This window comes from Parambassis ranga, chromosome 2 (genome assembly GCF_900634625.1).
Source record: "Parambassis ranga chromosome 2, fParRan2.1, whole genome shotgun sequence".
Classification (NCBI taxonomy): Eukaryota; Metazoa; Chordata; class Actinopteri; family Ambassidae; genus Parambassis; species Parambassis ranga.
In genome coordinates this window covers 12,969,391-12,993,323 of record NC_041023.1, presented here as the reverse complement: position 1 = coordinate 12,993,323, position 23,933 = coordinate 12,969,391, and the positions used below count along the sequence as shown (strand labels likewise).

General features: G+C 40.8%; 1 protein-coding gene across 1 annotated transcript; it reads left to right on the top strand.

Annotated features, from left to right (window-relative positions):
* The first annotated feature begins 9,149 nt into the window (after positions 1–9,149).
* On the top strand, positions 9,150–22,910 carry col9a2 (procollagen, type IX, alpha 2). Its single transcript, XM_028429552.1, has 31 exons — positions 9,150–9,293; positions 10,423–10,497; positions 11,098–11,133; positions 11,239–11,301; positions 11,705–11,758; positions 11,928–11,963; positions 13,628–13,651; positions 13,798–13,851; positions 13,937–13,990; positions 14,909–14,959; positions 15,050–15,106; positions 15,191–15,244; positions 16,510–16,563; positions 16,651–16,704; positions 17,170–17,223; positions 17,324–17,377; positions 17,517–17,570; positions 17,669–17,722; positions 17,816–17,869; positions 18,778–18,822; positions 18,908–18,961; positions 19,046–19,153; positions 19,238–19,309; positions 19,606–19,641; positions 19,732–19,776; positions 20,162–20,194; positions 20,300–20,446; positions 20,526–20,580; positions 20,733–20,921; positions 21,006–21,083; positions 22,449–22,910. Exons 1-31 carry the CDS (start codon positions 9,222–9,224, stop codon positions 22,652–22,654), a joined length of 2,076 nt encoding a protein of 691 aa, XP_028285353.1. The 5' UTR covers positions 9,150–9,221; the 3' UTR covers positions 22,655–22,910.
* Positions 22,911–23,933: the final 1,023 nt, after the last annotated feature.

The following is a 23,933-nucleotide window of genomic DNA, read 5'->3' as shown; positions in this document are numbered from 1 at the left end:
TCAAAAATAACATCAGGGTGTGATTTTAACACGCCATTAAGACACGTCTGCACATACAAATAAACTCTTAGTCGTTGTTAAAGCCCATTCTCACACAAGCACATCAACATAGATACTTTCAAAATCTGACACACACAGGACCATTTTGAGTAGATCTTACTGAAATCCTCTGAACATTATGTCCCTGTGAAATATGGTTTTAATGCTTCGTCTCTTCCCATTAGACGATCCATCACACCACTGCTCACTTAGCAAAGGAGCAGTTTCATCAAAGGGGAGAAGGTGAGGGGGAGTGGAGAAGGGAGGAGGCATGTGCATGAATGAGTAGAAAAGACAGGGCAAAAAAAGTGGAGAGAAAGCGAGAAAAAAAATCGCAAAAGGGTGAAGAAAAAAGAGGAAAGCATGCAGATAAGTGGTTGTAAACGAAGTGATTATAGAATGGTAGAAGGATGTTGGTATGACCTGGAGGAAGAAAAACTCATGGAGGAAATGGACGAGCCACAGCAGCAGAGCAGGGAGGCAGAGTCATTTAGACAGATGGATAGTAATGAGGGAGGGCTTGTGATCCCCCGAGTCCTGAAAACTCCTCCGACTGACAAAACAGGCAGTGTGTGGTTTTCTGTGTTTGTGCTTTCTCATTCGCTCTGTGCACTCTCCCTCGCTATGACAGCAGCTCTGGAAAAAGTGGCTTAGACATCAGGTGGGAAGCTAACAACATTAAAACACAACATTGGCCTGTTTAGACTTGCACCAATTTTAGCTCAGCCTTTGAATTCAATTGCAGGGTTGTTTGTGAGTCAGTCTGCATTTGGCTGTAGGTACAGGAAAGAGAGAAAATGGTTGCAATTAAAGTAAATAATTGAAAGCTGAAACACGCAAATACACTTATATGTTTCCCATAATAAAACCTCACTATAAAGACTCATGCCATGACAGTGGTCTGACATGGTGTTGCATGTTGTAGCTTATCAGTGAAGATCGAAAATAATTTTGCAAATCTTTCTAACATCGTATAAAAATGTTTTTTCACCCTATGACTAATCCTTTTGTAAGATCAGGGACAAATAAATGTCTTGAATACAAATTCTACTTCTGCCAGCTGTCATTACTTTCAAACCACCTTAGACCTTGTAGTTTTTCTTTTAGAGAGAAAAGCACATTGTACACTGTGGTGCTTCTTTGCCTGGTTATCAAATGCTCCAAGAAAGTACTAGAACCAACATCTTAGCTGCTGTTTACAGTGCTTTTAATTATAAAATATATTAAATTGTTATAATTATTTGAATTTTTACAACACAGGGCCTGCTGATTGCCTGATAAGCCATCCAGGTCTTCAGGACATCTAAATTTGGAGGGAGTTGTTAAAATAAAATGTCTGCAATATGGATCACTGGTCACAGAGGGTTTCAATCAACCATGTAATATTAGAGCAAAAAAAAGGCATGGCAGCGCTGTCCAAAATGTCATTGACAAATGCTCTGTGGAGGCGCTCTGAAGGTTGTGTGTTATTGGGAGTAGAGGGAGGAAATACAAGGAATGAAAGAGTGCTAGATAAAGAGATGGATGAAGCAAAAGAGGAGAGATAACGCAAATGAAAAAAAAGTGAGAATATGGAGTTCACACAGTTCAAAGAAAGAAGTCACATGGGGTGTGAGAGGACACAAAGCATATAGGTTAGGGTTAAAGCTTGAAACTAACAAGACCGATCGCACAAGATCTGCCTGAGGGATGAAATCCTTCAGCGGAGTCTGGATGAGAGCGGGGGGGGGGGTGATGGGAATGTCACAGCTGGGCTGTTTCGTAAAAAAAAAAAAAAAAATACTTGCAAGGAGAGAGATGAAAAACAGAGAAGATGCAGCCATATGCTCATCCTGGATCATTATGTTTGTCCCTGAGCTCTCGCAGATAAAAAAAAAAAATCTTACACTTAAACATCGCTTGTTTTTATTATGTGTGGTGAAGTCGGAGTAAGAAAAGGGTTGTAGTCACGTGTTGCCTGAAATGACCTGTTGCTCAATTTGTGGAGAGCATATTCTTTTCAACTTCCATTACCATAAACCCTTTGGAAAAGTCAAACCCTAAATGCTGCTCAATATTAAACTGGTCATGTAGCATCTGTTGTTACTCAAGAGGTAGAATGCAAATTGATGTGTGTGTGTGGTGTTTGGAGAACGTTGGTTACTAGCCAGGTTTAATGCTCCTACTTAGGAATTAAATGTCATACAGTGTCAGCATGGGATCGTTTTCAGCTCATTGAAAGTCTGAATGTGATTTCTGTGAGGCTTTAAGTAGGTGGGCTGTGTGAGAATGTGTGTGCATAGGTGCTAATCGTCAATACATAATATTTTCAATTTTAGCTTGATGGTCTCCAACTGTGCTTCATTTGTCAGTGGCGCTTTATATCACACATCACAAAGTAACACATACAATTTGTAAAGTTAGACAAACACATTTAAGTAGTTGTAGTGGATCCAGATGAGTAAACCAGAACCTTCTGTCCTTATTAATGCCTCTTGGGGTGTTTAGGGGTTGGCAGACTTAATGTAAAAGCTTAAACCCGTGTTTTCTTTTAGGTAAGAACTAATGAGACAGATTGGTTGATTTAAAGCTTTTTAAGATACATTTGTTGTTTTTTGACGCGTAGGATATGGCTTTTGCATAAAACTGTTTTTTTTGTGGGTACAAAAATGTGCGTTTGAGAAAAAGTGTTGGTTTGACCAAGCTAAACCTGAGGAATGTGAGCAATACTTTCTATGTTGCCTGCGAGACTGAGTCACTACTGTGCAAGTTTTTGTTGCACAATTTTAAGTTAGAAGATCACAACACCATTGAGAATCACTGAGTGTCTGTTGAGACAAGGACATGGTGTGAGCAAAAACGCAGACTGCTCCCCGTCTCTGCTGCCTTTCTGCACCAGCAGAAGATAGTTCTTGCAAGCAGCTGTGGGAGAAATAATAGTAATAATAATAAAAAACACTGGGCTTTCACACAGAACAGCTAGATGAATAAAAGATACATAAAATCAGCTTTCATCTTAAGAAAGATGCACAAGCTATGTGGGACAATGCCTCCTTTCTGTCATACAAAACTATGTTTGAAACTGAGCAGATACAGCTGAATCCTTTAAGTCATTCCTTTGGATCATCCAGGGGGCACAGAGCTGGACTGTATGTCACCATTGTTCGGTCGCCTTGGCTCATTTTGGGTGCAGAAATATTGGCTATCACTCTCTGTGTGGATTTATTTTGATTTATTTAGCATTCCATAAATGAAATGACTGTGGTGCACAGTCGTCAGCCTAACACAACATTTTTTATTCATTTTTTTTTAAGGGGAGTCTTTCCTGCAGATCCAAAACAGCCCAAACCTGCACCACTGAACTTGTTTTTGGATTGCCTGTTGGAAACAGTGTAGATACAAACAATGTAGTGCTTCATATGCTCAAGGGGAGTTCAGTCCAGTCTCCTAATAAATACAAAAAGAGGTCTAATAAATCACCTTGTATTTTAAATAGAGATGCACTCATCCACATTTTTTCACTTCCGATCCGATCCTGATACCTGAATTTGGATATCTGCTGATACTGTTACTATTCCAGTACAAGAGTTTGGTTTGCTTTAATATTATTACTATCATTACTGTTTTTTTATGAGGCTGTAATAAACTCCTCTCTACAGGCAAGTATGATATGTAGGAATGTATGTTCCAAAAGGCAACCTGAGGTAAATACGAAGTCAGAAAAAGAAGTCAGAAAACCATGATCAATGCATGAGACTTGACAGCCCTGGACTGAATATAGTTGTGAATAACATTTGGTTAGCCACAGTGCTGCTCAGTGCTGCGTTTGCAGAGCAGAATAATAAAGCACAGGCATGGTTCATGGATCAGAAATCTCCACAGGTTGTATCGGAAATTTCAGAACCCTGAATTGCGTTAGTATTGGAACCGGATATCGATACTGGATCTGATCGGCCCCATCCCTAATATTAAATACTGAGTAATCGGTTTTTGGGTCTAAACAGCTAAACAAGGCACCACCTGAGTTCAGAAATGGATCTCTTGGTAAGGTTTGGAGCACTGGCTGGTGCATTCACATCAACTCATGGCTTGTTTCTAGTTCTTATTATTCTTCTTATTATTAGTTTACTCCACACTGGGATTATAGGTGTTAGCATTGGAACTAGCCAGGCTATGAGTTTCCTGCTATTTCCAGTCTTTGAGCCAAGCTAACCATCTGTTAGAGGGAGTCATATCACTCCTTTAACTCCTGGCAATAGAAAAAGCAAGCACGTCCCAGAAAATCTTTAGACTGTTTCTTTAAGTTTCACATTAAAATTGCCTAACCTCAAAATGTGTAACACAAATGGCAGCGCGATCCCTGAAAAGTCAGAAAACACTAAATAAAAATAATGTGATTGTTTCCAGTTTACATCTGCAACACATTTATTGTGACAACATGGATTTACTGTTTGTTTGTTTTATTTATTTATTTAGTTATGATGTTTGAAGTCTGGAAATCTCACACCATGAGCTCAAATAGGATTTAAAGACCACATCAGTTCATGCCAGACCACCTCCACAGGCCAGTATCTTACTCCAATTACATTTGCTGAAAACAGCTTTTCATCGCCCAAGTACTTAAATTCACAAGAGGCTGGGAAAACTTGCGGAGGATACAACTATAATATCTAGCTACCATAATAATGTCATAGGATGAAATATTTGTATATGTTGGCCAATGCAAGTAGGAAATAGCAAGAAGCTGCAGCATGAGACTGTCTTTGATCCCAGTTATTCCTTATCTATAATGTCGGAGTGGTCAAGAACCGTTCCGGGCTTTGGTCCGACATGCAATGTTTGCCATGCCTTGTTGCCTGGAAACCCCTCGCCTAGCTCAGACAGGGGTCAACGGCTGCTAAGCGGTGTGTTTTTTTTAATCTCTGCTGCAGTCATCGCTTTGTCAGCTTCTGTCTCTGGGCCAGTTATCACAGTGCAGATGGGTCTCGCCACTACATCAGGTTCAACTCAGGTACCAGGCTCTGTGAGATTCCTGGATCAGACTCTCTCACTGACAGCAGACTCTGCAAGCACACTTCAAAACTCAGCCTTTAAAGGTGGTTAAAGCTATGGGGAAGTGCCTAAATGTAATAATGTCACTTAAATTGTCCAGGATTCAGATCGTCATTATAAGTAGTGTAAAGTTGTCATCATATGTGAACATTTATACCTCTCACACACACCCTCAAATGGACTGTTCTCTCAGCCTCATGACTGACAGCGTAATCATATCTCTTCATGTTTTCATCTGTGAAATTCCTCAATAATTTCACATGTCGGAAATAATTTAACCTCCAACTGGTTGGAGTGATTTTCATGCCTCTAATGAATATGTTTCATAGCAGATAAACTAATGTCCTCTGCCTGTATATCATCAGGCTGTCAGTGTGCACCTCTCCTCCCAGAAACAGCACAGACTTCAGGGTCGGCCACACACCCAGCAGGGTTCTTAATGACCGCCTCCGTTATCACGTCTCCGCTACTCCTCACACCTGCACTCAAGAATAATATTTACCCTGTCTGTCATCGTCACATGGTGGATGTGTGAGTGTTTGTATGTGTTTTCCTGTCCATGAGTCAGACTCTAATGATGACTTCCATTCTCCCCTTCTCTCAGACGTCTTACAGAGGCAGGCAGACACGGTCTGTCTGTGTGAAACAGATCTTTCTCAGGAAAAGTGAGCTTGGAGAGCCGATTACCAGTGCAGAACCAAAAACTCCCAGGTCGCTCATAATATTTCAATTAGGCGCTGTTTAAATTCATGAGCATACTCTGCTTTGTGTGGAGGCCAGATCAGACATATGTTTGTTTTGAGAACAGGATACATGATGATGGTTGAATTAGGGTGGCATGCATCTCTCAGTAAGTTGTGATAAGTGTGCCATCTCTCCGTGAAAAAAAAAAGATGGTATTGCGTGCTTTTAAGTGAAGTTGTATTCCCCTGAGATTCCCCTGAGGAGGAAAAAGAGGCAGAGATTCTGAAGGACTGAGAGAATCGGGAGAGGCCAGTGTTTTTCCCTGCCTGTTTTCAAAGTTTGAGGAAGCTGGGGAATTATTTCTAATGAGAAAGACAACAACTGGATGATGATTCTTTTTCAGTTTTTACCCACGAGAGGATCAGCACAGCAGATTTTTGGATACAGATGCGTTTCCATGCATTTGATCTCTCGTGTTTCTGAAGTTGGATGTGCTCACTCTCATAGTCTTTTATATTGTTTTATGTTTCAATAGATTCGGTATCACTAAACAGCACAGCAGCAGTGGTTTGCAAGGCTTATTCGATCAGGAAGCTGCATAAAAGACTGTTTATGCTCACTAGGTGAAATGAAATTGAAAAAGTTATACAGACTATAACAGTAGAATACTTTTGAGCCATAGTGCAGGAATTTATGTATTTATAAAAATATAAATGTGTAGTTTACAATAACTCTGTCATCTACTATCAACATCTATTCTCTGTATTTGTCAGTATGCCAGAGTTTAACATGTGTTCTGTATTCTGAGACATTTGTGTCCTAAAGGTGCACCTAAAGTGATAGAGTAGACTACAGTGTCTAGAAGTATGCCAGAACTTTAGGTGGAAAAACATCCAAACTGTCCAACAAATGTTTCTGTTGATTAAAAAGGAAGGATTGCAGCCTTAAAAAGAAAGCTATCAATCTGAGTCCCAGGTGTATGTTCAGTTCACAGTTTCAAGACAATAAGCCATTATTCAGGTAGAGTAAATGAAAACTTCATAACCTGCTCCAACCTGTCCAAAGGCAGTAAGGTGATGTTCATTTAGGGCCCCAGTAGGTTATTATCTTCCAGTAAACCAAAAACACTAAAGATGATGTCAGACAAGCTAGATTCTGTTGTCTGCTGTTTGTAGAAGATCATACACCTTGATAGTTTATGTGATTATTCTCACTGCCAGATGGGGGAGCCAAATGTTCCGTAGGTTTAAAATTGTTAGTATTTTTGTACAGAATAATCACATGAGATATATGCTAGCTAAGAACCTTCACATGTGATAGTTAACAAAATAATAAATAAATAAATGTTTCTGAGCTGTTGATTATAGCAAAATCATAATTATAATTTAAAAAAAAAATAGCTGATGTTAATTGCAAAAGGTTTTTAACAAATTCTCAGGACTGCTAATTGTTTTATAATATAGTCCTTTTTTAATAAAAATGCTACATTCCCATATAAAAGGTAAAACACTGATTTGATTATAAAAAACAAGTGAGCTTGCATGTCTCATGGCTTATATTCACAGACTCATCTTCAATCACTTTTTAATTCTTGGATCAGTTATATACATCTTCAAACTGTTTAAACCAAGCATCTTCCTTCATGGTGCAATGGTCACCCACTTCAGGGAAGTGACTCATAAGGATTACAAGAAAATAATATTTAGTCATTTGGATTTGTAGAACTGTGCTGACATTGTCTCTTTTGAAATGCATTTGTTGGAGAAGTGGCATCGAGGCAAACACTCCACAGTTCACTAGAGCACAATGAATTAGAAGGCTGTTAACAAAGGCTTTTGCAAAACACAGATTTGGTGCTACTTTTACCCACAGCAGCAACATCATAATAAATGGTCAGCATCAGTATGTTAATCAACTAAAATCTTGCATCCATTGCTGACCTTGGAATTTAGTTGAACTATTTAATTTTCTGTGTTGAATTCTATGGTTTAATTTTGTTGTCCGGAAAGCTGCACTAGAACAATCAGGAACACCTTGTGTGCGTGTGTGCGTGTGTGTGTTTGTCATCCGTATAAAATGAAGGCAGAACCTGTGTCAGATTGTATACTGCATTTTCACTTTCATTAATTGTTTCACTAATTGTTGTGTTTAATAGCTATCACTAGAAAATAGTTCATATTTAATCCTTTCATCCCAGTATGGAAAAGGCAATAACAATTAATTTTGATTTAGTGAGTGATAAATACACAAGTGAAAATGTGCAAAACAAATACAGCACAGAAGCCTCCACATGTGTTGTTTATAGGGGTCTACTGAGATTCCCTGCGGTGTGCAATAGATCTCAATTTAGTCCTCTCAGCATCCTCGGAATTGTCTTTATTATCATTGAGGACAACAAATGGATGGCTCAGTTGTTGCAGTGAAGGCCTCCATAGCAACTGGAACTATACCCTGCAGAGCGGTGTCTGTTAGTGTGGATTTGCTGCCATCTAGTGGACACAGAGGCAAATGCTCTCTTTGGTGTAATGTGATCTTTGTACAATAGGGGTCACTATTAGGTCATTTTTCTGCATCTCCATGAGTTTTGTTTACTCGCCTTTGAGAGAGCCACTTTGGATTACTGTGGAAACTAATGTGCAGTCTGTAAAATGACCACTAGATGTCAGTAAATGACTCAATTTGGGGATGAGGGAGCCTTATTTGCTGTGAATCATTTTTTATGCACAGTTGTTGTGTTGACAAAATGTATTAATAAATGATGTCTAATATTGCTTGAATATTTCACTTATATGCTTCCACTTGCAAACAAAGATTTCTACTGGATATAAACTATTATAATGTACACTACCAATGTGTGAGAGGATTAAAAAACCAAAACAACAACAACAAAAGCAGCACCATGACATATTTCCAGAAAGACACAAAAAAGGGAGCAAAATTGTTGAAATACTTGTGATTAAGTATTTCACAGCTGGCTTCACACTTATTGGTCCGCTACCTCAAATTTGGGAGGAGCTTGAGCTGCTCTGCCCAACCCGTTCTCATAACTTAACATAAAATATTCATTATTCACTCAGCGTCCAATTACAGTGACAGAAACAGGGCATAGCTTTGCCTTTGCCCCCCAAAATCTGAAGCAAACACTCACTGTTGATACTGTGTAATACATGGAATGAATGTGTGTTTTCCACACTGTTCATAGGGAAATTTTCTTCTGCTCTCAGGGGCCAACAGTGGGGGCAGGATTACACCCCTTTCCCTTCCCCACCCTCCTCATCCATCCACCCCTCTCCCCTCTCTCACCTCTCTGAGTGTTTTTTTTTTTTTTTTTTGGGTTGTGCACATAGACAGCTTTGCTCCACCAGCTCCGTACTGTGCCGGCCTGGAGAGGTGTAAGGGAGCAGAAAGAGGAGCAAGAAGTGAGGATTTGTCGAACCGAGGAGAGACACACAGGGGAGAGAGGGACCATGGCTGCTCTCTCTGCCTTGCTGAAGACCTGGGTTGTACTGCAGACCTTCTGCCTGGCTCTGGCCCAAGTGGTGAGTGGACACGGAAGGTCGAGACCTGCTTGGCTCAGGCTTTACTCTCTTATTCAGGGGTTTTTAAAGGGCCCTCCAGAAAGAGCCGGTGGGTTCTGGATATCTGGATGTAATGATGTATAGAGCTTTTGTGGTGTTTAAAATGATGAAAATACTGGGGATCTCTGTGTAGTGACCACCAGACTTTATAGCATAAATGGAAAAAGAAAAGACAAAACTGGACTATCTTTTGTGGATTATCATCCTTATTGTGCGTGGACTCTTATCTCTTTTTTACTAAGGAGCTCCTTTGAAGGATTTCTCATTGGTTTGGTTTCTTCCTTTTTTTGCCAAGAGGACTGTTTATTTTATCTAAAAAGGGAAGAAAATTGTGATTTTCTTTTTTTTCAAGAGGAACCTTAGCAGACAGATAAGAATCAGCATGCACTGAGACACACAGACACAAAGTTTGTCCACTGAGCTGCGTGAAACCCTCTGTTCAAACAGACACCTCCTTGTTATCTTCTGGACTTGCAACAGTTTTCTCTTTGAAGGATTATTCTGTTTAACACTTGAAGATTTCAAAGTTTGGATTAAGGCTTTTTATGATGTGATGGACTGACTGATGCATCGAGATAAGAATTGAAGGAGAGAGAAGGGGTTGAGGTGGGGGTAAACAGTGCCAGTCTCATGACCCCTCCTCCCACATTCCTCCTTTGTTATTAGCCCTCTGATACACCAATTTTATCTGAACCAAAAACTTGGTTCTCTGTTATATTATGATGCTTTCACTCTCTATGGAAAAAGTCAATGGGTGTTTACCCTCACGATGCAGTAATCCTCATATTAATTAGATGTAGTTTAGATAATTAATGTCTTTAATAATACATTTACTAGCTACACAGCCACAACAATAAATCAGAATTACTGTCATTTCATGCCTCATATATCAGGCATTTTTATTATCTCATCAATCAATCAATCATATTTATTTATTTGTAAATCTGTACAATAATATAACTGGATGTGCATTTTTTTTCTAGAAATCTAATGTAAAAATGATTTAGCCTACACTCTCACTGTGTATTAATGTTGTTAGTATTATATTCAAATATGTTTAAACAGTTATTCTCTCTGCTTGTGTTTTCAGAGGGGTCCACCTGGACCTCAGGGCCAGCCAGGTCTACCAGGCCCCTCTGGCACTCCCGGGTCAGATGGCATTGATGTGAGTATCCACACAGGTTTGCCCAACAGGTCTTTTTACAAAGCTCCTCATTGTGCAGAAGAAATACCAAAAAACCCTGCACCACTCCACAGTACTGGAGTCTTACCAGCAGAGAGTGCTGTTAATGAAAACACACTTTCACAAAAGGGCTCTGTTCCCAGCAGAGAGAGGGGTCTTTGAGAAGGGACCCTCTTGAGTTTGTGTCACAGTAATGTGATACATGTGAGTTATTGGAATGGTTAACAGCAGGCAGGCTGTATAAATATGTAGGAAATGGAACCAGCTGAGCTGGTGGGGCAGGAAACTATCCTGCATTCAATTTTTATCTTTATATATTTTTTAGGCCTGTTAATACTCCTAGCTGAAATTAGTGCTAGAAAAATGCAAAAACATGCATGACAGCTTCATCCAATTTTTTAATGCTCTGTATAGTGTTAATGACATTGTCTTATCTGTGTTTATGTTTAGTATTTAGTATGTTTTTTTATTATATGGAAATGGTTGAAACTGTTACAATAATTTTGGGCACAGTGATGCATAATGTACATGTGGATGAGAGATCAAACTGTAATGTTAACATGTCTGCTCTGCACTCTGCAGGGAGACAAAGGACCTCCAGGCCCACCTGGGCCACCAGTAAGTTTGTACTGTACTTTTTAATAGACAGTATTGCAGCAGTGTTAACATTTAAATTTATCTAGACCTGGTTTTCTATATGAAAATGCTGTGTGTTTACTGTAGGGGCAAAAGGGAGAGCCCGGTGAGCCAGGTCCTGATGGACCAGCAGGGGAGAACGGCATTGATGTAAGTAAACTGACTGTTGTGAGGGGCGTGATGTATGCTTCCTTTATGATTTAATGTAAAAACAGCTGAGTTGGAAAAAGAACATCTATACTGCTACTGGTAATTACTGCCACAGTCTGACTGACAGGGAGATTTGGTGTCAATCCCAAATGGTCACATGCTAACACACACACACAACATTCCTCAGAGATTTAACCAGTAATCTGGCCTGGAATCCGAATCTCAGGTTTGTTTCCTAATTACTTACAAGAACAGTGTCAACTTCGATCAAATGTGAGAATGATCTCACTCTAAGGTGAATTCCAGTCACATGTGGCCTCTGCTAACTTCCTTTTTGACAGCTTTTGAATGTTCCAGCCTCGATCTCATATAAACATAACATTATCTTTCTTTGTGTCTCCAGGGTTTGATTGGAGCAAAGGGTGATCGAGGTCCCTTAGGGAACCCCGGTCCAAAGGCAAGTGTCCAAACCTTCACCTGCTGCCTGCTGCTGACCTGTGGTTTTGGTGGCTGAACTAGTCCTTACAGTACTCCTTATATCTGCATTCTCTGCAGATATTGTCATCATGTGTTTGTATGTAACATTCACAAATGTAACCTCTAGTTGTTGTTTCTTTTCTCTGCAGGGTCAACCAGGTCCAAGTGGTGAGCCCGGACCACCTGTAAGTTTATATAGTTATACCATTATATTATCTATGAAATGTTTGCTATACTAAAGGGTGCAACACACAACACACAAAATGTTTGATAAGAGATGTAGAGGTAGAGCCAGAGAGAAAGAAGGCCTGTTATGTGGTTTTCTGAGAACAACTTATAGAAAGAACATTTTAATCTTAACAAAGCAGCTCACTGATAAAACATACTCTCATAAAACTGCATTATAACACATTCCATAAATAAATACAGCCAGGTTTTTTACTTTAAAAATAAATGTATATGAGAGGTTTGTGATGTTTTAGAATTGTGTTGTATGATAATTAGCTTTTTATTATTTACTTAGCCTTATTTACATTAGATGGGCAATAGTTCTCTACAGAAACGTTACCTTTTTAAAAGATACGTATAATTGCATTTTGCATGTTTAGTATTTTACTGTTAAAATCATTCCTGGTACAACTAAAATCAATACACTCAAAGAGAAAGTAGTAACTACTCGTTACGTACTTACTTGTTAAATTTGTTTAAATTATAGAAAATGATGTACACTATACCATTTAAAAGTTTGTGGTCACTTATTTTTTAATACATTTTTTACAATGAAGATAACATTAAAATAATCAGACATACAGTCTAGACATTGTTAATGTGGTAAATGTGAGAAAAGGCTGATTTTTAATGGAATATATACAAAGGTATACAGAGGCCCTTTTCCAGCAACCATCACTCCTGTGTTCTAATGGTACATTGTGTTAGCTAATCATGTTAAAAAGGCTAATTGACGATTAGAAAACTCCTGTGAAATTATGTTAGCACAGCTGAACGGTTATGCTGATCAGAGAAGCTGTAGAACTGGCCTGGTGAGCCCAAACTTTTGAACGGTAGTGTATACCTGAATAAAAATGCCCTCATCAGGTTGTCATGATTATAAAATGAGTTATGACTGTCTGATTCGGGCATAGTTTGAAGCTTCCTCACAAACATATTGTAACCCAGCTGCTCTAATAAGGCAACCTCCAGAGTCCCTGCTTTGTCATGCCTGAATGCATGACCAGCTGTGGCCCATTTTAGGCTCACTTTCCCCAGATGTGGCATATGCTTCCTACAGCTGACAGGAGCCTGATTTTCAATGCACAATCCTTAATAACTCCACCATTTCTGTTAATCCCAAATTATCATCAAACACAATAAGAGCAATAACACCTGCTTACTCAATGTCACACCACTAGATGGAGCTACGTGTCCGTCTATCACACGCATCCTCCAGCACATATGTAAACATCCAGAGTCACCCAATATCATGCTTGAATGCAGCCCTATTAGTTAATCCTTTGTTTACAATTAAGAGTTGTCCTCTTTGGAGGCTCTGCTGTACACCCAGCAGTCTTACAGACAGGAGATCCTGCCCCGTGGGCTGTTCTTCCTGCACTCTCCTAATTACTTTATTTATAATTAATTCCTAGCCAAACATACAGCCCAACACAAACTGATGTGTTCTGTGTCTTTGTTCACCTGAATACTGTTTAACCTGCACTGACAATGTACACACGCTTTACTAAATTACTGCATTTGTAATTAATTGGCATCTCACACATTAATTAAAATGCTGATGGATTGGTTCTACTTGTGATACAGTAGTTTAACCCCTTGTCCCCTTTTGTCCACACAGGGAACTGGCCTTGCGGGTCTGGCTGTAAGTAGCTTGAATGGTTTTTTAAACAGATATGCTTTCATCTCTTAATGATGTTGCTTTGAGGTGTGGAAATCATTAACAGCTGGTGTGATATGTACATATTAATTTCACTTTTGCACAAATTGACTGTGTCATGCTCTGTTTAGGGTGCTCCAGGGCCAATTGGACTTCCTGGTGAAATGGGAGCCACTGGACCAAAGGTGGGACACTGACTGTTTTATAAACAATGCTATCAGCATTGTTGCATTTGCTGTTCATCCACATTTTTTCCTCTTTATTTCTTAGGGTCTGATGGGACCACCTGGACCTCCAGGACTTCCTGGACCACCTGGCAAACCAGTGAGTGTACAATCAAGATTTTCATTATACAGCTCTCAGGTTTCTCTTCAAACTCTAAAACTGGATGGATATACAGTATATGATATACTACCAGTACATTATGTGTAGACCTTGGTGTACAAATAAAATGTGTCAAATGTAATAATCAAATAATATAATTTGATATATAATTTAATATAATAATTTGATATATAATGTCCTAATATCCTGACTATTTGAACAATGTTACATGCACCTGCTCATCTGATCCACAGTAAGAGAATGTAATATTTAGACTTTTCAGTGAGACTGGTGAGATTTAGTGTACCGGTAGTTCTGTCCGTTCCGTCAGTCTAATTGGGACTGATTGTGATCACGGGAGAAAAAAAGGCTGTGACAAACTGCTAACGTCATGTCTATTCAGCAGCAGGTATTGCGTTTTTTTTTTAGTGCACTTTATGATAACAAAACACCCAGCACAGCCAGAGCTCAGTGTTGCTTGAACAGGTCCCCACAGACTGTAAGTGGTAAGACACTGAAACAGTTTTGAGAGGTTTGCTTTTAAGTCTATGTATGTACTCTCCTGTGTGCATCTCTGACTGATTCCAGGAAGGGGTGGGGGGTGGTCGGGTTGTCTTCATTGAGAGTGATGTTCCCAGCCCAGGGGAGTGTATTTGTTTAGCTTTAGTGCTGTCCTAGGGTAAATAAACCCCCATTAGATCAGTGGGCTGTCTCATCTGACTGTAGCAGAAATACATCAGCCCCTATAGAGATACTTTACTTTCTAACTCAATCTATAAACACAGAGAAAGAAAAATGGAGGGGGAAATAGATGGAGAGAAAGAAAGAGTGCTTGCTCAGCTCAGGGAAGAAGAGACGACTGTCTGCCAACTGTGACCAGGTGACACTCCTCATCCATGCATCTATCTGTCTGCCTAGGGTCCTCCAGGCAAATTCATTGTTGGAGAAGAAGGTAGTGCAGACTTCCAGGTAAGATCTCAGGGCACCACCCTTCTTGTAAATCTGTTTTGACACAACTTGGCTTTTCATAATCCATGTGTTTCTTTTTCTGTACAACAGTGTCCCCTTAACTGTCCACCTGGACCCAAAGGTCCCCAGGGACTGCAGGGGGTCAAGGTGAGTCACCTGTCTGTTCACTTCAATAATTATTTGTGTTTTAAATTTGTTTTGACAACAAACCATCTTATTGTTGCCCTCCAGGGACACAAAGGTCGTGCTGGTGTTCTTGGAGAGTCTGGAAGCATAGGAAAATTGGTAAGATGCACAAATGCACTAAAACAACCATGCATGTACATGTTGTGTAGTCTTGCACACTAACCTAGCATTCAGAACCAGAATAGGCAAGGATTAGCTCTAATGAAGCCCCCTGAGGCACATGACTGGCACTAATCTGGCTGCGATTAGTCAGGCCTGGCCCTGGAGTCAGCATGCAGCAAGCCAGATGAAAGGGGTGGTGAGGAGCCAGGTACATGAAGGGGTGGATGAGAGAGTCAGGGTTCGCACAGCCCTCTCACCTCGCTGTATTAAGCAGAGCTAATGAGCACTCTGTTGGCTTCATGGGAGCGGCTAGCCAAGCCCCAGGAATTAGCCTCTGATCTTCCCACACAAGGAGCCTTCTGGCAGCGCTTAGATGCTCAAAACACTCAAAGCACCAAGTAACTGCTCCTCCTAGTCTGACCAGCGTTTTAGAAGACCTGCCCTGAGTCAAGGTTGAACTGCGGTGGTGCTCTCTCTTTCCCTCCTCTGAAGGACCACCTGCAGGAGCTGTTTACATCACTACTAGCTATATAGACTGTGGAAACGTGCACTAGTTTTCACATACTGTATTACTGATGACCATGTAATACCAAAGACTAAACCTGACCATAACTACACACACCTGAAATGGCTGAAAAGTGAAAAAAGGCTGCTAATGCTGATAAACCAGAACCAGAACCGGAAAGGTATAGTATTTGTACATAAAAGAATTGTCTGATTTGGGGGAAGGGTGGATGTTTATTAAAGTTTAGAGCAGAGAATTTGAGTGACAGCTAGTTTAGCTCTGTTTGTAGTTCTACAACTCACAGATTAAGGTCACTGACCTCCTTGGGAGACTTGAAAAGCAAAATATTATCATTATTAGTAAATAATACTATGGTAAAATAAAACAAAAGTACCAGAGAGACATTCTGTGACTGTGATTAAATGCAAATATTTCATATTTGCCTATGTCGTGAGCATTTAAAACCTGTCATGTCAGGATAGCTGTGTTTCTGGAGCACGTTGTTGTTAAGTTGATGAAGATAAAATATACCTCAAGGAAAATATATAAACAACAACAGCCTTATGGAACATCAGCTTGGGCATCAAAAGCGACCATCATTGGTTTCAGCTAGATTTCCTCTCCAGCTCAAAGTTTCTTGGGGCACACTTTGCACTCATCTGAAAATGAGATGTTTTAAATATGCTAATGAGCAAGAAGGTCGTTGCAGAGTTAAGCCCCACATAAACATAATTGCTCTTTCTCTTTTTTTCACCAGGGTACAAAGGGAGAAGTAGGCATATCTGGGGAACAGGGCATCCCAGGACCTCCGGTATGAATTTACCATTTTGCAGTGCAGTTACACTAATTTTCTATTGCTGTGTCTGAGTCCAGTCTCTTGTTGTGTCCTCATTTATAGGGTCCAATTGGTCTGAGGGGTTATCCAGGAATGATGGGTCCTAAAGGAGAGGCAGTGAGTAGCACATTTCTTTCATCACATTCACTTAGGGTCTTACTGTTTTGTTTCTTGGGGCACACAGCTGCTCTCATTCTTAGATGTGCACCAAAGGAGGCACAGTCAGACTTGCCCTCACTATACAAACATCATCCATTACCCGCAATGGGGACATATGGAAATGATGCTAACACAAATCTCTCTCCTTTTCTAATGAGTTGGGGTTGTCTGGGTCCACGGTGCCTCCATCTGTAGTTAATGATCCACTGTAGCCATCCGTCTTATTGTTAACATTAGCCGTGTTAGCCAAGTTAGCACCCCGGCTTAGTGCCAAAGCAAGAGTGGCTGGCTCTCTGTGCAGCACCCATTAGTGAAGTGAGTTAAGCGCTAATTATCCCTTTATCACAATGAATGGTGGGCAACTCCAACTTAGCATCCTCCCTGATCTGGGGTGACTGATGGGGCTTTGTTGTTTTCCCACAGGGCCCTCGTGGTTACAAGGGCATCAACGGACCTGTAGGAATTCCTGGGCCTCCTGTAAGAACACACACATACATACCAAGACTCACAAACTGTAAAACTATTCATAGAAAACACATATAATTCAGCTACTATAAATTTCTCCCTTTTTTTGCAGGGTGAGGAGGGACCTCAGGGACCCCCTGGAGAGCCAGGAGACAAGGGAGACAAAGTGGGTGAATATTGTCAAAGCAGTGGCATGTTGAAAGCAAAAAAAAAGGAAGATGAAACACTCTTCAGAACTTGAATGGGGGCAGCGATCCTGATGTTCAGTGTAAACACACTGAATATGATTTGGTTATCTTTCGCAGGGCAGCATTGGTATCCAGGGCCCACAGGGTGCAGTTGGCAAAAAAGGAGAGAATGTGAGTGGACGCACTTTTGTTTGTGTGCTGCACTGTTGCTGAGCTACTCAGAGTGTGTGCCAAATTAAGTCCACTGACTCATCTGCTCGCTTTTTCAGGGTCTGCCGGGTATTGATGGAAAAGATGGCACACCTGGCATTCCTGGAATCAAGGTGAGTGTGTGTGCCAGCCGTGATAATAATGAGAAACTTCAATCTTAGCAAAAAGATGGCAATTTATTAGTTTTTCTGCTTTCTTTTATGCAGGGCGGCCCTGGGCAAGCTGGGATGCCTGGTCCTCCTGGTCCTCAGGGAGCTGCTGTGAGTGATCTTGGTGCTGGGTGGGGGGAATCTGACTGAGGATTGTTCAGCTATGCCGCTGAAAGCACAAACCCATTTGCATCAGTAAATGCTTATTGTCACTCAGAACACGTAGTGAGGGCAATCTGTTCTCCCCTTCTATTTAACAAAGCTAGGAGAAACCAGCGTGAAGCAGCCTGTAAATTTTGGTGTGCTTTGTTTTCTGGGCAGTCATCCAGGTTAACAGTGACCCCATGACCCAAGCTGTTTTAGAATATAAACCACCTTGAAATAGCATTCTCCCTCCCACCGCAAGCGATTTATCACAATCAGACCACTGGGTCTACACAGTGTGTGCGTTTGTGTGTGCGACATTCTGACTAAGGGGTAATGGAGCATGAGATGCACACTTTGCTTTGTGGTCATTGCGGTGACACTAAGACTGCTGCAGACACCATAACTTAACTTGCTTTATCCCTTACAGTAATGCACCATCCTAGACACACTGCAAGGCACAAGTCATTCACTGGGCCATATTATTATTATTATTATTATTATTATTATTATTATTATTAGTAGTAGTAGTAGTAGTAGTAGTAGTAGTAGTATATAAGGCACCTACAAAAGTGGTGTTTTACTCTGCAGGAACTAAGGGCAGGTTTACCAGAACTGACCCCCTAGTATCAGTCCATTCAGCCTTGTGTTTTACTCACAGAAGCATAATATGGCAGCAAATCCTTCATTTCCATTTTTCTCTGCTTTTTGCCTCACTTCTTTTTTATATTATCAGTTGCATCAGTTGAGAAGCACACACAACACAGCCTGTTGGTTCCTGCAGTGGAAAAAACCTTTACACCTTTACATTTTTTTTCCATGTTGTCACAGATGCCCTCGTGCATTGTTTTGAGTATTGTGCATTCCTTCTGCAGGGACTACCTGGCAGCCCAGGAGCAAAGGGAGGACCTGGAGATAAGGTATCTCATGTTTAATACAGATGTAGGCATTGTTTCTAGTTATCATTTTCTTTTAACCTTGTTTTTGTTAATCCTTGTTTTTTAGGGAGAAGGTGGACCAAGAGGTCATGCTGGCATGTCCGGAGCTCCTGGACCTCTGGTAAACAGTTACACAACTTTCTTTTATGTGCTGCAAGCTCATAGGGTGAATGTGATATCATTGTGTTTTGTGCCTTCCTCTTAGGGTGAGCCTGGTCTTCCTGGTGAGGCTGGTATGGAAGGAGTCCCTGGACCCAAGGGGGACAGAGGCCAGCGGGGAGCAGTGGGGCCACAGGGAGCTGTCGGCAAACCTGTAAGACCTATTCTGCGTCTTGGGAAGTATTTTTAGCTGATGCTGGTATGTGCATTTGACAGCATTTGTATCATCTTCTAACAGGGTGGCAAAGGAGAGAGAGGCCCCATTGGTGTCCCAGGTGCACAAGGTCTCAGTGGAACTAAGGGAGACAAGGTTTGTGTGCACTTTATATCATGCAGTTACAGAGACATCCCCAATGGGGGCAGTGTTTACTCATGAATAGAAGTGAAATGAATCCACCAGAAAACACTGAATGAGTCAAGAAACATAAATAAGCAATATAAATGATAATCTAAGTATCCTCATCTGCCTTGTTTTAGAGATGAGACAACATTCTTCTTACTTTGTAATCTCTGGTGTCACTTCTTCTATCAATATTTATTTCATAAGGATAATATATTGTAGTATTTGACCACATGTGCATGTACTCTTCTCATCTCTCCTCCCAGGGCTTCCAAGGAAAAGTTGGGTCAAAGGGGGACATTGTAAGTAGTAGCACTGCTCCTCTTTCATGTTGGACTCCCAGCTGTGGTGTTTTCATGTTTACTTATGTGCTTCTTCTCTGTCGCTCTTAGGGCGATCCTGGCGTTGAGGGATTGGCTGGTGAGAAAGGTGAAAAGGTAAACAGCACAACCCTCAAAGCTGTTTTCAAACTTTTTTGTGTGCTGCAAAAATACTCAAACTTTCAGACTTTATATAAGAAGGTTGTAATATATGTTTATGAATGCATCAAAACAGAGTGATATATAGCAGCAAATGTTAGAAAGTTAAGAAGGAGAAGAGGGTCTGTTTTTGAATTTGCATACAAATCCCTGTAATAATCCAGATGGCAAGTAAGCTACATGACACCGAAGCAATGATACATGCTGGCTCTTTGAAGCCACATTTTTAGCCGTTCATTTACAATATTCCTTTGTGAATTATTGTTCAATGAGTGCCTCAGAGGCACAAGTGATGGATGGGAATGATGTCTGTGAAAATGACTGTCTGTCTCTGCTTTGACAGGGTTTGTCTGGCGAACCGGGGCCCAAAGGACAGGTGAGAATCATACTATGAGGAAATGTGATGATTGTGGATTTTCACTTTTCTTTGTTACCTTCTATTTTTTTTATTCACATTTATTTGATTCGCATCTCTTTACAGCAAGGAATAAGGGGTGACGGCGGACACAATGGTCCCACTGGAGACCCTGGTAAACCAGGAGACCAGGGACCACCAGGACTGCCAGGTCCCAGGGGACTCAATGGAGAGCGAGGAGTACCCGGCATGCCGGGCATCCAGGGGGCACCGGTGAGTCCAGTTAACTCCTGATCATGCTTGGTTAAGTTTGTTGTGGTTACAATGCTCAGTGTACTCTTCCTCTCTCCAGGGACGGGATCCATCTGACCAGCATATTGTTGAAGTGGTGCTGAAGATGTTGCAGGGTGAGTGTCTAGACTGGAATATTCACCTTTGATGTCCATAGTGGAGATTGGATTAGCTCATTTCCCCCAAACTACTTTCATCTCCTCAGCAATCAGCTGCTCACCATCAAAGGTCATTTAATCAAAATGATGATGCTGTCTCTCTGTTACAGAGCGGCTCGCAGCAGTGGCAGTGAGCGCCAAGAGGGCTGTGCTTGGTGGTGCAGGTGTAATGGGACCTCCTGGACCTCCCGGGCCTCCAGGGTCACCTGGCCCTCAGGGTCCACATGGCTTACCTGGAGCCCGTGGTATCCCTGGTATAATTGGAGCACCTGGGCAGATTGGAAACACAGGGTTAAAAGGTAAAAATAAAAGGTTTCAGTGGTGTATGGTAGGTAGTAAACCTTTGTAGTTAGCATCTGATGCTATTTGTTTGTGTTCTACAGGAAAGCGAGGGCTAAAGGGAGAGAGGGGAGATCCAGGCAAACCTCACCCAGGACCACCAGGACCCCCAGGAATACAAGGTCAACCATTTTTTATGAACTTCTTTCACATAGGATTAGGATTTAACATGTGGAGTATGTGTTCACATCTTGTGCACATTTATTAAATTGTTAAAACTCATCCATCATAACAAGTCAAAGCTAAAAAAATTAATACAGTGCTGGTGTATCCGGTGCACACAAGATTATATTACTGTGACAATTCACAAGCTTTTAATGTCCTTATAGTTAAGTCCAAGATAAAAATACAGCCCAACTAACTCTTTTACATTAATGTCCACACAAGACTTGGCTGTCTGCCTGTCACCAGTGAGTAGAAGAAATCTTGTAAAAATTCATGTAGTTTCTTGTGAGCACCAGATATTATCTCATGCACACAACATACTTTGCAATGTCCCTTTAGGGGCTCTGTAAAATGACATGACATGTGATTGGCCAGTGTCTTCTACATGTAAAGCCTTAGGCAGACAGTTCCTACAATTGAGTCTCATTTTCAGTTATGAGTTTGGTGTACAAATACATGCAATTGGATAGACATACCACCAATCAGAGAAACAATACACATTTATACATATATCAGTTTTCCTATAAAAAAGTTCTTAACAGGTCTGCAACTTTTTTGGAACAAGGCAAACAGCAAGTCATCACATAATTTCATCACATAGTTGTGATTGTGGTGTGATTCGTTTTCTAATGATAAATAAAATTATATAAAAACGTGCAACATAAAAACACTTTTTAGCCAAAATATGACAATCATTTGCAACCTCAGCGCTGCACTGCCATTTTTGTGTCCCAATCAATGCAAACAGGTTTTTAGTGGATTCAGCTCAGATTACCGTACCAGCAGATTCAAACATATATCCTGAGGTGGTTGGATGACCATTTACCATAGTTATTTAAAGCACTCTCACCCATAGTTAAGCATACATATCTCTACAATTTTGTGCCATAAATGAAATGAGATTCCCAGTAGGATATGTCACTCACACTATTTTTCATTCATGCAACCAACATTTGGACCTCTGAGCACAAAGATTATTTTTGTTTTTCTTTACTTTTAAACATGCATAAAAAAAATGAGTGGATACAAAATAATGAAGAAGAAAGGGGCAATAATAGACTGAAGGACTTGGCATTAGAGCTCTTGCCACAGGAAAGCTGAAAGGCATTTTAAAGGCATCATTAACTCCAGTCATTTAACAGATGCTCTTGAATGAGAATGTAATAGGATTGCAACAGTATACTCTAATTTCAAATAGTGGAAAACACACTCCACACTACAACTTAAATATATGCACGCATACTGCAGACATGTGTAACCGAGGACCACAGAGGGTTTTCCATTGTTTACATGAGTCTCCCTTGCTGATGCTCACTCCACAGGACCACCTGGTGTTGATGGTGTGGCTCGGGATGGAAGGCCTGGTGAGAGAGGACCCCAGGGTGCAGCTGGAGAGGCTGGTCGCCCGGGTAAGGCGGGCCCAGCAGGTCTTCCAGGATACTGCGAGGCTGCGATGTGTCTGGCTGCATCAGCATACACCTCACCGAGACTACAGGAGGCAGGAACAATCAAAGGACCCAATGTTTAGAGACCTGCCTCACCATCAGCAGCTCACAACACCCAGGAGAGAAGAAAACAGAATGAAGACAATAAGGCGAGAGACCACTCCTCTCAGTCACACAACCAACGAGAGGTTGGGGATGGTGAGAGTGTGTTGACTGGATGTACAGCCTTCCCTCCTTCCATCCTAGAACTGACAATCTGAAGTTTTGACTGGTGGGACCTCATAATTCTAACATTCCACCCCCCTACCCCATCACATCACCATGACAACAGCAGCTCACAGCCGCCCACATCCTACTGAATTGTCTAGTGTTTTTTGGATGATGTCAATCCTACCCAAAAATCTCAGCCCTATTCCAGCAGTGAATAAGGAACAGATCTCCCTGTCTCCGACCAAATGCAGTATGTATGAGCTGAAAACCAGACACGGTGAAGGTGATGTTCTTTGACACCGTGGTCACTTTATCACTTTTTTATGTATGCAATATTTTCTTTGAGGTGTTGTTTTTTGGTTTTAATGCCCTGTCTTTGTCGCAGCATCACGCCTGATGCCTTAAAAGTGTACAAGAAGGTCCAATAAATGATTGCAGTTGAAATTTTCACTCAGTACTGTATTGTAAAATGAAATCTTTCCTGTAAGCTTGTAAAATCCCTGATTTACCTCGTGTACATTGCCTCCACCCTCCCCTTCCAGTCCCCACGCTTTCTACCCGAGTCTCATTTTAGAAACTAACAACTAGCATTACCTCTTCCTTCTTGTTGCCTGGCAACAGCATATCCCGACGGGCACTCCCATCTCCCACAATGCAGTGCTGTAAATCTTTGTAAATGTGTGTTGATTATTATGTAGAGAAAAAGGAATGGGTTATGATATGCACCAACAGAAATCCTGTGTTATTAAAACCAGTGAGTAATAAGGAGTTGTTGAAGTAATAACTACTTTTTTTCCTCAAAACAAATCAGTTAACAGTCCAAATTCGCTTTCTATGCCACTCTCAACTTTCCACAGGATGTCAGTAATTTCATGATTTATTTTCATCAAAAAAGCTATTTATTGTTCTTTATATAATCATCTGTAAAGAGTTTTTTTTTCCTGGCTGTTCAGGTCATCTCAAACCAATAAAGAGGAACCTTTTGTAAAATCCAATGTTCTTCTGTATCAAGTTAGGACTGGAACTGAATGTCTTTCCAGCTTATTTTCCTCTTCTTTCTCCTATTTCAGATCTGTAATAGTATTAAATCATGCATGTAAGTAAACTCTTACCCTTTAAAGGCTGCATATTCTCAGCTTTTGTCAACATTTT

What these genes read in the sequence shown, in the direction of transcription:
- col9a2 (XM_028429552.1), top strand. Translation starts at nt 9,222, where the DNA reads ATGGCTGCTCTCTCTGCCTTGCTGAAGACCTGGGTTGTACTGCAGACC. An exon ending in CTGGCATTCCTGGAATCAAG is followed by an intron (nt 17,723 to 17,815) that starts GTGAGTGTGTGT and finishes TCTTTTATGCAG; the next exon opens with GGCGGCCCTGGGCAAGCTGG. An exon ending in TTGGGTCAAAGGGGGACATT is followed by an intron (nt 19,642 to 19,731) that starts GTAAGTAGTAGC and finishes TGTCGCTCTTAG; the next exon opens with GGCGATCCTGGCGTTGAGGG.